Raw genomic sequence first — 16,271 nt, forward strand, 5'->3', positions numbered from 1 at the left:
TGATAATCATAAGACCCAGCTGAAATATCCCAAATGGTTTGAGATCAAATATCTTGCTGTTACCATGACGAGTGTTTTTCCTGTACTTGTAGAATGACTTCCTCTCAGATGTCTTATAACCAAACATGCATTTGTATGGCCAAAAATCTACATTCCTGAATTCCCCAGCTGTGCAATTCTCCTCTTACCACAAACTGCTAACCGTGTTTGAGCAGCAGAGGCACCTGTCTTACCAATTGTCTGCTTATTGAAATATAAAACAAAAATATTCTTCTGTTATTGTGTCACTGTAGTTTTATAAATCCTAATGCAGACATTTTTCTTTTCTCTTTGCTTTATGCTGTCTTAAAAGCAGCATGCATGAATCCAGAAGAATTCTTATTCTGAAATATGTGTGCATGCTGGGCAATGTGCAGTTGTTGCACAATCTTCAGCAGAGCAGTGATACCACAGTAGCTCTTTGTTAGCAAATTCTCTGTGTCAACAATCCCTGTGCACCTCACAGCCTGAAACTGCAACTTTTGAAAGTGTGAACTTCATGCACATGGGAACTCTATTCTAGAAAGCTTCAGAGTGTAGCAATTCTGTCAAAGAAAGTAGTATTTTGCTACTGTCAAAACAACAAAAATACTATTGAGCATTTTGCTGTTCTTTATCTGTATCTATTATCTATTACTAGTTTACCCTGCTGGTACTTGCCTGCAATTGCCTCCTGCTCTCAAGCTGTACTTTCAAGTTGGCTTTTAAGTGAGTGATAGTGTATTTTTCCCTATACTGCTGTGCAGAGTCAGAAGGAGGGGAACCTGGAATTTGGAAGTGGTCTCTGGCTTGCAGCCATGAGAAGCCAGAAGTCTTGGCAAGCAACCCAAGCAGACAGGAGAGCATTGGATGATGTCTGGTAAGTAGGGATTTTGGCCTCTGACATAATCTGTGAGGTAGCCTTGCCTCAAACTCATTAAGCAAATAGTTTTCAGAAGAGCTACCTGAATCACACCTGAGGTTTGGGGATTAGGACCTAGATGTTTGCAGAACAAAATGAACAAACTGCCCTATAGGTTAGAGAATGAAGATGGGTAGGACAGCATTGCTACATGCTGAAGAGGCAGAAGAAAGCAGGTTGAATGGAAACATTCATGGTAGGATGGGTGTTTGGGAATGACCAGTGGCTGTATCCCATATTTGCAAAGCTGGGAGTGCAACACAGGTTATTGATGAACACACATGTTGTTCCCCTGGTGTGCAGCATGTGTGTTGTGTCTAGAGGTTCTGAAAGTTGGGAGGAGAAATTCACACAGGAAAATGTGAAATACACAGCTGACACAATACAGTGAATGAAAAGGGTGTGGTACTGAGGAAACTGAGTAGGTGTACCACAGAAACTGATCAACAAGGTGTGTCAGTTGATAAAGGGGATGTGTCATATTTGTTTGCTGCCAGCAGTTATTATTTTGGAGAAGTGAGTGCAGCGAGGGATGGTGCAGCCCTGGCTGCACGCTGGGTACGTCAGGCACATGATGGTATATGGTGTGTGGCATGTGGGACATGTGACAGGACATAGGGAGACAGGACATAGGCTTAAGCTGTGCCAGGGGAGGTTTAGGTTGGACATTAGGAAGAATTTCTTCACTGAAAGCGTGATTAGTTTTTGGAAAGAGCTGCCCAGGGAGATGGTGGAGTCACCGTCCCTGGAGGTGTTTAAGGAAAGGCTGGATGTGGCACTCAGTGACATGGTCAATTGACATGGTGGTTTTCAATCATAGGTTGGACTTGGTGATCTCAGAGGTCTTTTCCAACCTAACTGATTCTGTGGTTCTGTCACACGAAGTACAAGGGTTCTGGCTTTGCACACCATGTGCCAACAGCAGCAGCAGAGACAAGCACAACAAGTGTTGTACGTTTTGCTGCACTACCAAACAGCGCAGCTACCTGGGCCGTGCTGGGACTGGTCACCTGTGGCACTGGCCTGGTGTCTGCACCCTGGAGAGGGCAGTCAGGGGTGGAAGGTGGGGCTACAGGAGAAACTGGTTAGGCATGGCAGGACCTGGGTTGGTGTCCACCATGGCAGTGGGGGCTGGACCGAAGCCTGGTCTGGGGCAGGGGAGAAGGGTGGGAGTGGGCATGAGGAAGAGCACTGTCAGCAGGTTGTAGGATGTGATCCTGCCCCTCTACTCAGCCTTAGTGAGGCTGCATCTGCAGTGCAGTGTCCAGTCTGGGTTCCTCAGTAAGGAGAGACATGAAGCTCCTGCAGTGGGTCCAGCGGAGGGGAATGAGGATGACTGGGGGACTAGAGCATCTCTCTTACAAGGAAAGGCTGAGGGAGCTGGGCCTGTTCAGCCTCAAGAAGAGAGGGGGCCTCGGCAATATCTTTAAGCAGTGGAAGGGGGGATGCCAAGAGGATGGAGCTAGGCTCTGCTTGATGGTGCCAGCCATCAGGATATGAGGCAATGGGCAGAAACTGATGCACAGGAAGTTCCACCTGAATATGAGGAATAACTTCTTTGCTGTGTGGGTGACCGAGCACTGGAACAGATTGCCCATAGAGGTTGTGGAGTCTCCCTCACTGGAGATATCTGAGAACTGTCTGGAGGCAATCCTGTGCCATGTGCTCTGGGATGGCCGGCTGGAGTCGGGAGGTTGGACCAGATGACCGACTGTGGTCCCTTCCAGCCTGACCCATTCTGTGGGAGGCCTCAGCCGTTAGACAGGACTGGCCTCAGCCCGCGGGTGGTGCCGCCGCTCACGAGCAGCAGTTCGGTTCGGTCCAGTTCAGTTCGGTCCCGTCCGATCCGGTTCGGCTCGGCCCGGTCCGGTTCGGCTCGGCCCGGTCCAGTTCGGCTCGGCCCGGTCCGGTTCGGCTCGGTCCAGTTCAGCCCGGCCCGGTCCGGTCCGACGCATGCCAGCGCCGCCGCCCTCGCGCTCCCCCGCGCCCGCCCCGCGCGTGCCAGGCCGGGCCCGGCCGTTACAGCACCGCCGCCGCTTCGCTGTGAGGCGGCGGGAGCGAGCGCGGGAGGCGGCGGCGGGCGGGGGGCTCGGTGCAGGGAACAGCCGCGGCCTCCTCGCCTCAGCCGCGGGGAGGAGGGACACCGAGGAGGGGGAAGGCGGGGTGGTGGTGGGGGGGACGAGCAGAGCGTCGCGTCGCGTCGCTCGCTTCCCTCTAGGACCGCGCCGCCGGCGGGGAGGAAGGGGCGCGTCTCCCCGGAGCCTTCGTCGCCCCGCGCCCTCTCTTCCCAGGCCCGGTGCCGGAGGGGGTGGGGGTGGGCGCCCCGCGGGTCCCCTCAGGCTCGGCGGTGCCCGGGGCGGGTGAGATGTCGGGCTGAGCGGGCGCGAGCCCGCGGGGGTGGGGTCCGCCGTGCCCGGGGAGGGGGCGGGCGGGGGGGTGGTTGGGACCGTCCCCTCACAGCCGTCCCGCCCCGCCGCGCTGCGCCCATGGTGATTGTGCTGCATCCCCCGCGCGCGGAGCGGGGCGAGCTGCCCGCGCCTCCCCGCCGGGGCGCCCAGGTGGGTGGCGGAGGGGGAGCGGCTGCGGCGGCCGCTCGTTGTGCGCGGGGAGAGGGGCGGGAGGGGCGGGGGGGGCGCGGCCCCGGTCCGGGACCCGCGTTCCGCGGACAGGTCGGTCGCGCTGCGAGCGCGGGGAGGGGGCCGCCGCCCCGCGGGCTCGCACGGCGGCCGCGTCCCCGCACAGGTCCGTGGTGATCGGCGGTGGCTGTGGGGGCTGATCTTCACGTGATGGAGCCAGGGGTGTGTGTGGCTGGCGTTGGGTCTGGCAGCAAGATCTTCTCAACTAGGTTTCCTCTCCCCTTTTGTTTTCCGGTGTTTAAAAAAGAGCTGGTGGCACATCGGTGACTTTACTGCCTGGGATCTTACCAGAGGCTCCGTTTTCCAAGTGTGCCACTGTTAATCTTGGATTGATTCCATCATTTAAGCAAGCATCCTCTAGACATGTTATTTCGGTTTGGGTTTTTTTGTTTTTTCTTTTTCTGGTCGCCGTTTATAAACCGCTGTTTATTTTCCGTGGTGGAGTGGGTTCTAATGCATAGGAATACATGCTCCTAATGCATAGAAATACGCGCTTCTGAACTGAAACGTACTTTTCTCCAGTCTCATCTGAATCCTAAGGGTTATTCTGGGGGAGAGGTTTAAAGGTTTAAAGACTCACAAATAAATAGGAATAGTTTTTCTAGGTTTAGAAACTTAATTTCCTCATATGTTCCCGTGTAGGTACGGATTTATCTATGCACCGAACGCACATTCTTAAGTAAAAGAACAAACTGCTTAGCCTTATGGGTTTCTTCCCCTTAAAATTGGTTTCTGTGATAGTGTATTTGTGTAAAATATTTAAAGTTGCACATTTCCCCTAATTATGTTCATGCCATCATTTTCTTTTGACTTTGCTTACTGTTTTGAATAGCACCTTTTCTTCCTTTGGGATTTAATTTATCTTTATTTCATACCTTTGTATGTTTATATCTAATAGGGATGTTTCTTCTTTTTTCTTTTTCCTCTAGGTGTTGGTGACTTCAGTCATTTAGGGGTTTAGTTCTGAGGAAGCAGAGACACAAGGATTGAGTTTCTTTTACATAGAAAGCTACAGCTGTTCACCAGTACTCTTTTTACTCCTTCCCATCCTTCCCTGCTCCGTAGGGGAGAACAATTTGGGAATTATTTTAAACATTCATTTACTCCCCCTTCCCTCCCTCAGAAATCTACCCTGGTCCCAAAGGCATTCGCTAGACAGTGCCTGACAGGACCAGGAGAACGTTATCATCGCTTGCTTGCTTTGGGAGCTGCAGTAGTACCCTTCCCTCCTTTGGGGTGTAGTGCAGAGAGGCATCCAGAAGATTTCCTGGCCACCCTTTTTGGTTAGTAGAGGATCCAGGAAAAGGGGTACCTAGCAAGACACGTGACCTCCTTAAGGGAGCCAGAACTGAAGCAGCACTTGGCACGCTGAAGGAAACACCCATCTTTAGTGTCTTTTTCGTCTTCCACTCCTTCCTCACCAAATTTCTGGTAAGCCTCTTCAGCCCATTCATTCACGCAATGCATGTTTCCCTTCCCCCACTCCATGCGCTGGGAGAGGCATGCACAGAGACTGTGGGGTGGGGGAAGGGAGGAGGGAAAACTGGCTGTGTACACACGGATCGGGGAGGAGGGGGGGTATTGTACCACACTGCGGGGGAACCTGGCACAGGTGGAAAAGCAGCCGATGTGGGAGGAAATGGTGTGTTTTATTTGCACGCGGCTGTGCGTGCGCACACAGGGACAGTGGAGGGGCGTGAAAAAGCTGAGAGCCTGTTGTTGGAAAAAATACCAAGACCGAAGTAGAAGGGTGGCTGATGCTGACCAGTATTGGGCTCATGTTGCAGGGAGGAAAGAGAATGGATTATTTGGTGGCGATGAAGTGGGGTGTGTGAATGAGGAATCTTGCCTTCTACCTGCAAGCATGAACACAGAGAAGGAAGGATGGGGGGTGTGGATGTCCGCCTTTCAGAGGCAGCTGTGCCTGGGAGGATTGCTGCTAGCATCTTGAACATCACTCGGTGCTAAGGTGGAGACAAGGAGATGAAAGCCATCATGGGGAGTGTAGTTGCCCATCTGCAGGGGTGGGAATGAATGGGAACAATTAATGTATTCCCATATCCTTTGGCTGTTGCAGTCTATGAATCTCAAAGGGAAAAGGAGGTGAATACTGTGATGTGCTTTCAAAGAGGTGTGCTTGGGGTTCACCTGCCCGCAGAGACTTTCAATTCTCCGATGCATGTGTAGGGGGTGGATGATAATGCAGCAGCAGTGGACAGATTGCGCTGCAGCTTTTCAATATATTATATAAAATGCATTTAAATAAATATTTTAATTTTTCAGATTCTTCAGCTTTTAAAAATGTGTTCTTTCCAAAGATTCTCAAACAGTTATGTGACAGTCTTAGGAAAACTAGTTTCTGGTACGTAAAAGAGGAATTTTTCTTGATGTTGGCCTTAAGCATCACCATGAAGCAGCATTGTCAGGAACGAGTTGATTTATCTTGGATTTATTTTTCTAAAGATGTCAGTTCTTTTCTCTATCACCATGTGATACATTCATCATCCATACATATTTCCTTAACATTTTCTTTAGATGATTATCATTCTGGTATCTTTGTGTGGAAAAAAGAATCACTTGTGCTTTATGCTCGAAACAGCTGTGTGCAGACCTGGTCTCCCTATGACATAGAAAGTCCTATTTCTGGGATGTTTCAAATACTGCTTTCTTCTCATTAAGGTGAGACAGAGACTTCCATGGCAGTGTATGATGGATTACATGCTGGGTCATGTGCTGGATGACTGTTCATTAGCTGTGTAACTGGTCTGCTATCTGAAATTGACTTTATAATTCAGATCTGCCTTGAGGTGTCTCCTGAAGGATATAACTTGCAAACATCTGCCAACCATTCTTAGGTCTTCGCTGTCTAGAAATGTGGCCTGCCTGCCATTCTAGAAACTGCTGTAGTGGTAGAGACGATTGGTTTGTTGGAAATATTTACTCAGTTTCAAGCCTTAGCTAATTAGTGATGAAAAGGAAGTCAAAATACCTTTTCCAGCTTGAATAGCACTGTTCTGAAAATAAGTATTAAGGGATAAGCATTAATGATGTTGTTGGTGTTACTCATAGTGAGGCAAGTGCTTGGAGCACTGTTTTTCCTAGTTCTCCATTTCCCGTGGCGGTTGTGACTGTCAGTCTCTTGCTCATTTCTTCTCCCTTCCCTGAGATTTTTATTGTCAGTATCTCAGCTGTAGGGATTAAACATGCCTAGAGATATGCTAAAACTAAGATTAGGTTTTACGTCTCTGTTAACCACTGCAGTCTGTGGAGTTTGTGTTATCTGAACAGTGCTGTAACTGAGAGTCTCAGCCAAGCTCTAAAAAAGGGGTGATTCTGGGAGGGGCTGCTGGTAATAACTGTTCCACTAACTTGTTTCCCAGATCCCGCTGTAGTCAGTGGGTGTGTGCTGCAACATCAGAACACAGGTCAAGCAGGTGAAATAGCTAGATCACGTTGATCCTTGGTGCTATGAAACATCTGGGATTCCATTCATCATTCCTATAGGAAAGACACGACCTAGACTTTTTAGTTTACAAAAGCATTGAGTAGTTGCATTCTGAATAAAAAGAATACTGGGCTTTTTTTTTTTGCATACTAGATACCTTTTATCTTACACATTTATCAAAATACATAAATTGATTAGTATATCCTGATAGTGGGTTTCTTGTTTCATCTTAAGGTAAATGCATCATGATGAAAAAGAAAAAGAAACTAGTCTATTTTTCTTCTACTTTTGGGTGTTGAAATGGGGAGAATGAGTAAATGAGCCATGGAGACCAATCTCCCATTCCTGGAGGCTGAGTGAGGTGTCTAATCTTCTCTCTGAAGAAAACACCTCCTTCAAGGCAAAAAGTGGTCTTCAGAGAAGATTTCCAGATCTCTCTAGGCAGCTGATCTGGTTGGCTGAATTCCCTGTTATTTCAATAAAACATATTCATGTATGATGTAAAGTCAAAAAGGAGCACAGTGAGTGCTTTTGTTAGAACAGCTGCTAGAGGTGTACTGCAAATTGAAGGAATGTGGGAGGAAATAGGTTTGCATGTGCTGGGGAGGGAAGGAAGCTGCTGTGTGATTGCTGGAGTAAGGCCTGGCTTAAGCAATTACGAGGGTGCCACAGCTGAAAGTTGAGGTGAGAGTTCATTCCCTCTGGAATCTGTTCCACGCAGTGTCTTCCTGAAGCAGTTGTGGCAGTGTCTGCTCGGCCAGCATGACACGCAGTTTGATTTTTACCACAGACCTTTTCCTTTGATACCACCCTTTTTCCCTCTCCCAGCCTGTTACATGCAGTTAAGTTTATGGTTAGTTTTTGCTGTCTAATTCCATAAATCTGTGAAGTAGTTATTGAAAGATTGTACTTACTTTGATTGTAGTGACTTTGAGTGAAAACTGCACTTGAAGTGGCCATCTTGAAGTTATTTAAACATCTGCTCTTCCCCTTATATATACCATAGTTACTTTGCAAGAGATGCTCTCACGGGTTAGGAAGTATTCTATGCACACCCAGCATTGTCTGAGGCTGTGTCTTTTAGATTGAGATGGGTGGAGTTGGTTTTCAGGGAAGAGTTCTGGCAATAATATTCAACTTCAGAGCTTAATGCTTTTGTGCATCTGACTGCAAGGCCAGCTTTCCTCCTAGAAACCATTTTCTTGAGAATATGGGAGGGATTTTTAAGATGTTTAGTTTAATAGGGTAAATTGCAAGTTCTGTTATGTGAGACTTCTTACACAATCAAAGTAGATTATAAGGTGAGGCTGAAACTGATGAATATATTCTGGTTTTGGGAGCAGAATGTTAGTGTGGAAAAGAAATTCTTTTGGGCGGAAGAAAAGTATGGTATTGGGTTGGAGGCAAAGGATCCGAGAGTTAGGATTGCTGGTTTCTGCCTCTGCTGCTGGCTTGTAGCTTGTTCTAAAGTGAGCTTCTTAGTCTTTACTTCCAGACTTCAGATTGTTACCTGCCTTTCTTATGGTAAGATGGGAGCTTTTGGATATAGATTTATAAAACCATTAAGATTTTGAGCAAACAAGATGCAGTATTAGGAGGGAGATGAATAGTCATAACCAAGGCATTTTTGTACACATGCTGGTCTAATGTGCCCATTGATATATATGGATGGCCCTTCTTGACGATGTTGTAACTTCTTTGAAAAGTAGAAGATGGAGGAAAGAGAAGGATATACCTTTTTTTCTTTCTTCTTTGACCCTTTGCTGATTTTTAAGAAATTAAGTGCTGAAATGACAGGGAGACATGATGGTGTATTTAGGGGGGTGAAGGTGGGGTCACGTAGAGAACAGGTTTGAGGAAAATTGAAGCAGATTGGCAAAAAAAGCAAAAATGGGGAGAAAGTACTTGGTTCTTATATCCGCGTTCGAACCAGTACTGAGGGGGAAAAAGCCTCAAACCACAAAAAGCCGAAGTAAAACTCCAAGCAGGCTGGAAAGACGTGATGGTTTCTGATTTATGTTTTTTTTTTTTATCGCCGAGGAAGTGTGTGTGGTGTGTTTTTCCATGCCCTCGGCGTTCTCCGGCTGTTCTCTGGGATGCGCCCGTCGGGGCCGGGGCAGAGCGGCGCTGCCCGGGAGGGGCGGCAGGTGGCGCTGCTCGGCCTCGCCGGCCCCTCTCGAGGGGCAGTGCCCGCGGCCTCTGGAATGGGCGTGCAGCGGGGGCATTCCTGCCAAACGCAGCCTGTCCCGCTGCCTAGCCCAGGATGTTGTTCCAGGAAGTTCCGTGTAAACTACCGCGTCCAGGAATCCATTGTTGAGGGAGACAGAAGTGGGGCAGGATCTGATAGATGTCAGCCATTGCCAGCCCAAGCCTCATCTTACCCTTTTCACTTCGAGCTGCTTTGAAGAACAAAGAGGTTCTTTGAGAGATCAAAAGATACTCCTTATAACCTCCCACACCCATTTTTCTGCACGGAGCAAACACTCTTTTTCCTGCTTTACCTTGAACATATTGACTGCTGTCAAGGACTGGTTTGGATCTGTGATTGTCTTTCCCTAGCTTCTGCTTTTTTTCAGTCTGTTAGTATGAAGAACTGTAGTCCGTGGCTTTATTGTTGCACCTCACTTACCAAATCAATGGAGAAAAAGTCACAGTCTCTGCTTGTTGTTACTATGGTTCTCAGTACCAGGAATAAAAATGTGCACTTAAAATTTTGTCTTCTTGTTAAGAAAAAGCTGTACTAGTAGAAAAGAAAAATGTTTTTTAATTCTAGAGAAACCTAGCTGGTTTTTATGGTTGTAACTAAACAATCCTTTTGTCCCAAGACCTGCTGCAGAAACTAAAATTCTTTGTAATATCAAGCCATAGCAATTATATACTAAAGGTCGTTTTTTTATTTACGTTGCCTGCTGGCAGCAGTCATTAGGACTACCAGGCAAAACTCCTGTTTCTATCTCAGAGTTCAGTTCTACTAGGAACTCATGTCAGTTATATTGGTGAAAATGATGATTTCTGTCTCTTTATTTTAATAGGAAAGTTTAAAGGTGACACAGAAAACCGTTCTGGTTTTCTCCAGAATTCTTACTCCTTACACCATGCTTGTCTTTCTTGAATGTAAAGGAGTAGTCCATTAATGTACCTGTGATTGTTTTACAGCTTTTAAAATATTTCAGTAAAAATGTATTCAGTCAAAGATAGCCCAAGTCCTCTGTATTCAAAGCAAAAAGGAGCAGTACCGTGCTGTTATTAGTTGTAACCCCACTGAACTTTTTCAGTTTGAACCGTGTTTTCTCTTCTTAGTCCTGAATTGATTAGTGCTGTTTATGAATAAAGGCGATATAAAAAAAAATTATTTGAACCGAGAAAGGGCTAGCACTGAAATTCTGGCCTTGATTTTGCTGTATTTTACATGTGTTAATGTTCTGTATTCCTGACATTTTGTTGGTGCTCCTTGTTCCATTGGTTTTTCCATTATTATGTGTTCTGGATACTACTAGATATATTTCTAGGTATATCTTACAGGAGATGTGAAATATTTGTAAGACCGAATCAGACCTAAATAGTTATCTGGAAGATTCTGTGGTAATTAATTTCTGTTCTTCTGGTCTGCTTTTTATCATAAAGAGTTTGTCACACTCTATTCTCTCCCATATGTGGTGGAAAGAGACAAATCAAGTCTGTCACTGGGTGTTTTAGGAGAAGGGCGGAGTTATTTCAGTTGAAGGAATTATGCCAATCATGAAGTTGAAATTCTGGCCTTCAGACATGGCCATTCAGATTGTTTTCTGTTCTTTGCATGCTTCTTAGTACTGTCAAGAAAGAAGAATGCTGCTGCCAGTACCAGTAGTTATATCTTTGTGTACTTCTCGAGGAGAAACTTGGGATGAGGACCAAGACCTAATTTCCAGCATTTAACATTCCATGGAATGTAAATGGTTTTGTTTCTGTTGTTGGTACTTTTGGTTGCAGAATGTGTGTAGACATTATTTTGCTTCTTGGAGGTTGGAAGTTGCAGTCTGTTGAAATGGACTGACTTGTGCAGAGGAAGTGGGACTTAGTACAGCTGGGATCATGAAGATAAGAGCCTATGTACTCTAACAGAGTCTCATCTTCTCCACTGTCCAGCAGTTCCATTGGAAGGAGACCTTGAAGGTTGCAAGACAAGTCCAAGATGTGCAGTTCAGTTGCTCCCAGGCTGTGGTTCTTAACAGACCGTCGCATCAGAGAAGATTACCCTCAGCAGGAGATCCTGAGAGCACTGAAGGCCAAGTGCTGCGAAGAGGAGCTGGATTTCCGGGCCTTGGTGATGGATGAAGTGGTGCTGACCATTGAGGATGGAAATCTTGGTAAGAATGAGCTAAGGCTGGGAGTGTGCTGAAAGGGTACTTGGAAAAAGGTTGTAAAATGAAGCATCTGTACTATTTAATAATGAATTCCATGTATTCCAGACTACCTACCATTCATCGTCTAAGTCATGTAGATGTACATCATACCATTTTTAAAAGAATTTATTATGTTAATCTAATATAATTGTTCGATTTGCTCATTTGCATTAGAACCATTTTTGCCTTCCCTCTGCAGAAAAGAGAGGAGGGTTGTTTCATTTTGGTGAGTCCAAGATAGGGACTATAGGACCTCTGAATGAATAAGAAATCATGGAGCTTAATTTTTGCTTCACTACTTGAACGTTGTGGGTCACATTTAAGAGTTTCAGAGGGACTTTTTTCTTCTGTTTGTGTTCTGGCTCCAAAATAGAAAACACTGGAAATAATCTAAAAGGAATTTTCAATGAACAGTACAAAGTGTAATGGAACTAGAGGTTATAATGTGATGTAACTAAAGCACGCTGCTGTACAGATGTGGAGTTATGTGAATTCCAAAAAGGAACAGTGCTGATAAACAAAGTATGTGCATCACGTAATTTGAACTGTTACTACAATTTACAGTGTTTAAAACTAAATGGTAAGATTTCTGTTCTATTTTCCTATAAGCTTTTTTTTTCCCCCTGTGGTGATTAAAAAGGAAAACCAAGATGTTAAGTTGCATTAGAAATGTTAAGTAAAAGGATTCCATAGCTAGTAAGCTTATGTGATAGGAAGATACTAATACCACCAATGTCAAGCTGTGTAACACAATTTATTTTTGTTTCAGCATTTTTTAGTTTGGATTTCCTAAAGTAGGGAGACTGCAGTGTTATTTCTTTACCTTTAACTCTTTCATTCCTCTTTCCCATTTATCAGCCAAAAAATGTATCACTGGAGACCCAGGGCAGAATTACATTTCTGAAAGTTGTGTTAGAGTAATTCTCTGTGGGAAGAAAATACAAAAGTACCTTCAGCTGTGAAGAAGAGGCTGCTATGTGTACCTTGTTCATCTTTGGGAAATCATACGTAGGAAGGGAATCATAAAACTGACTCTGGGGAAGTACTTTGGTCAGAATTTATACCCTCTTTTGCATGAATCAATCAAGTATAAAACATATGAATGGTAAACCCTGTATTTTTTATTCTGGTATTACTGAACTTCTGTTTAACTATTTTGTCTTTTAATTTGAGGAGTCTTATGATTTTTATCACAGATTGAAATTCTGTTGGATGTCTTCAAATCAAGGTGACTTCTTGTCAGAAAATCTGAGCTCTGAGCGTGCTTTCCTTTGGACAGCGTGTCATGGGAACGCAGCCATCCTGGACTGTAGCTGCAGTCTCTGAGATGCATAATTAGTCCTTCAGCATTTCAGTACTGTTTTTATTTCTTGGTGATTTCTTCTTTCCTGTCTTCTGTCTATTTTTGGGGAATTAAATAGGGCAAGTGTAAATTGTGGACCTTTCTGGTCTCTTCTGTCTAATGTCTTCTAGCACTGTGTCTATTGCAAGGAAAAAGATACAAGTAGTGCAAGTTGGAAAACTAATATTGAGGAAATTATAGTACAAGGATGAGAAAAATCAAGAAAATTACTAGAAAAAAATGCAAGAAAAGGGAAATTATTCTCATACAAAGTGTTCATTCAATATGATGTAAATAACTGACCATTTGAAAAGGAGTGAGATAAAAATGCTGAAAGATTGTGGATAGAAATTTTGTTATAAACAGTCTGGACTGTCTAATTGTGGGTTTGTTTCATTTTTTTTCTGAGGGGTGGGAATTGTCTTGTGTCAAACAATTCTTTCTCGTGGAGAGAGATGAAAAATCTTCCCTCTTAATTTTCCAGTTCTGTTTTTTCTAGAGCTTTGCACATGCTTTGATAAAGATTTCTGTTGGAGGACACAATCAAAAGCTTTGTGTTTCATTTTCCTTGTTAAGATCCTCAGTTGGCCTAGGAAAAGGTGTCCTGGAACAAAATCCAGGAGGTAGTGCATTCTGTACCCTTTTTGTTATCTACTGCTGTGTGAGTGATCCAGGTTGAGGAAGATTTTCTACGACATAGAGGAGGTGATGAAGAGAGGGTATCTTCAGTGGATAATAATGTGCTTTTACTCCCTTTTCTATCATTATTTGTCTTGAAAGCTTAGCAATTCAAGGCTCAAACCCTGAAGGTAATACATGATATTGAAGGAAGTAATAGTTGGGTTTTTTTTTCACGTATTCACACTTTGATTAGAGCTTTTTTTGTCCTTTAAAACCAAGGCAATTTCTTAAGTAGATTGTTAGAAGAATGTTAAATTTACACAGTCAAGTTGAATATTACAGGATGCTATTTAAAACCTCAAAAATGTGGTATTTCTGTAGATGATGGAGTCAGTAATCCTTCTTGCGGACTTACTAACTGTCAGGAATATGGCTGGAGACTTCAGAGACCAAAAATTCAGCATAGGATATTAAAAAGCTTAAAATTATTTACTTCACAGGGATAGAGTGGAAAAGACACTTCTAAACTTAGGAAAATTGAGCAGAATGGTGGGATACAAGTGAAAGTTGTCCCTTCCACAAACCACATGGCTTGTACCTTGACAGTAGAGCACACTGATGCAAGTATCGCTGATGCCCTGGCCAAAGACAGATGTGTAAAGCTTTTGTGATGCTGAGATGTACAAAATTCGGGTCTGTCAGAAATGGTAAGATTTGCCATGGCCAAAGGGAAAGAGAGGGAGGAGGTGGGGTTGTTTCACTCAGTGGACTCAGCAGCAGCCAGTCCTTGGGGCAGGATTCTGCTGTACTGCAGGGCTGGATGGGAAGTGTGGCTGGATTCCCAAGGCAAACCAACAGTGTAGGCCCAGCAGTCCCTGCTGGTTCCTTTTCTTTCGCAGCTGAAACTCAGGATGACCCAAAATCCTAAGCATCCCACTCAGCTCCAGTATCACTGGCCAGATGATGAACCTGCAAGCAGCTCAAGATCCATATTAGATACCTCAACACAGCATGAGTCCAAAAGTGATTGTAAAAGCAAGTTAAGAGATGTAGAATTAAAGTTTTTCCTTTTTAGTCTAAAAGGAAATTCTTAAACTGATCTATGCTTAAACAGTTTTGGAAATAAGTTCAACAAATATTTTTTGAAATTAACTATTAACTATATTTTGAAATCAACTGTGCCTTACTTAAATAGGTGTCTGCTTACCCAAGCCATGCACTCCTTTTTCTTTTGCACAGTGGCAGTACTACTCTGTAGATTTCCAAGGCAAAAGCTGAGATAAAAAAAAAAAAGAGGTGTATCAATAGGTTTTTTCTGCTTCTATGGTGGACTGAACTTGGTGAGATGGTTACTGAATCAGACATGCAGAACATTGTTGCACAGGAATGGACAAGAATGCATGTTTGGAAAAAAGCGGAGGGTGATCCTGGGCTGTTTTGATTTAAACTGGCTCAGTGTAGCTGTAGCCTAAGTTTCTTAAGAGCTAAATTCTTCAAGCTAAACCAGTCTAGTACAATTTGCTGCTGAGTGGAACAGCCGTGTTCCTCTTGTCCCTTTCCAGCATTGCTATTGCTGCTTGTCTTGTAAAGGACTTACTTCATGTCTCTCTTGGCTTGCTTTTATGTTGTACCTAAGCTAATTAAAAAAAAAAAAAGGCTTACCAAATTATCTGCTGCTTCGTAGGATCTGGCATTTGTGTGAGTTGAGTTGGCCAACCCAGTGGAAGGCTAACTCCACCAAATAAATAAGTTTTCTGTTGGAGTAGATTGCTGCACCAACCTATTTTGTGGTCACAGAGTTCCTGGCGCTGGTACACACAGGCGAGGAAGAATGGGGTTGTTCTTTCAGGGAATGGCTTGTATTTATGTTGTTTTAGTTATAGCTCCAAAAATACTTCAAAGCAGGAGTTTTCTTGTGGTTGGGATGTCTGATAGTGTCAGCTTTAGGATTATTTTGTTTGTGTATGGCATCTGGTATTTACTGCTGGAAGGATTACAAACTGGAATATCTAGTTTTCTAATCTAGTTTGGCAATTCCTATTCTCATTTGAAATACATAGCAAGTAATGTAACAAAACTCTGCAGGACATTTTTTAGACATTTTTCTGAAGTCTTAGCAGTGAGTCCTGTCAAAATGTGTGCTTTTAAACTATATGTCTAAGTTTGCTAATGCAGTGATGTAACAGGCTTGAGGAATTTGCAGCTAAACAAATTAAAGCTTGTGAGCAGGGTGTGTGGTGTGGGATGAGGTGGAAATGGAGGAAGCTGGTAGGAAAATCCTACCCTGTAGGGGGCACTTTGTGGACAAGAGACAAAACATACCCATGGGTTGTCTCCTCATTCTGAATATTCTTTCTTCTTCCCTATGTCTAGGACTGAGGAGTACCTTTCCCCACAGGCTGCACACGTTACCTGTAGGGCCACACAGTTCAAGAGCTATACTTTGGTGAAGAACACGTTAGGGAAATTTGGATCCTTCCTTAATTAAAATGATATACAATAGTATCTTCATTAAAATTCTTTGCTACCAGAACAGCAGAAATTGGAATTCACTGAGTCAGCAACTTACCAATACCTTTATTGTAGATTTTTGGAATCTCCATATTTTTTAATACTGTCCTGTGAAGGAAAATAGTTTTAAGGAAAGTTGCTTTCATGAACTTTGAACTGTTAAAGATGCTGGAGTGGCCAAATTATAAAACAAAGTATTAACTTTTTGTAAGACTTTCTTGGCTTTTCCTTTGGGAGTGTGAAACCAGGTGATCAGCTTAGGTGAGGAATAAAAAGGGCATAATAGTCATGTATTCTAAAACAGTAATACATTGTGCACAGTCAGCTGGCTTTTCTTGAGTCAGATGGGCAGCATCTGGAAACAGATCTCTTACCTTCATTTTTTCTGCAGAGG

General features: G+C 44.1%; 1 protein-coding gene across 13 annotated transcripts in view; it reads left to right on the top strand.

The window, feature by feature from the left end:
• Nucleotides 1–3,126: 3,126 nt before the first annotated feature.
• The window catches only part of RIMKLB (ribosomal modification protein rimK like family member B), a 51,265-nt gene continuing 38,120 nt past the window's right edge, over nucleotides 3,127–16,271 (top strand). For 7 of the 13 annotated variants that reach the window (XR_004238151.1, XR_004238154.1, XR_004238153.1 and 4 more), the window contains exons 1-3: nucleotides 3,369–3,498; nucleotides 4,506–5,007; nucleotides 11,147–11,367. Coding sequence is in view for 6 of the 13 variants with exons in the window: in XM_032098924.1 (XP_031954815.1) it covers nucleotides 11,193–11,367 (175 nt within the window). In the remaining 7 variants the exon portion in view is untranslated. Of the gene's footprint in view, nucleotides 3,301–3,367; nucleotides 3,499–4,505; nucleotides 5,008–11,146; nucleotides 11,368–16,271 lie in introns of those variants that run through there. The other 6 variants (XM_032098925.1, XM_032098929.1, XM_032098926.1 and 3 more) reach the window with 6 other exon arrangements.

Source organism: Corvus moneduloides, chromosome 2 (assembly GCF_009650955.1).
Source record: "Corvus moneduloides isolate bCorMon1 chromosome 2, bCorMon1.pri, whole genome shotgun sequence".
NCBI classification, from domain to species: Eukaryota; Metazoa; Chordata; class Aves; order Passeriformes; family Corvidae; genus Corvus; species Corvus moneduloides.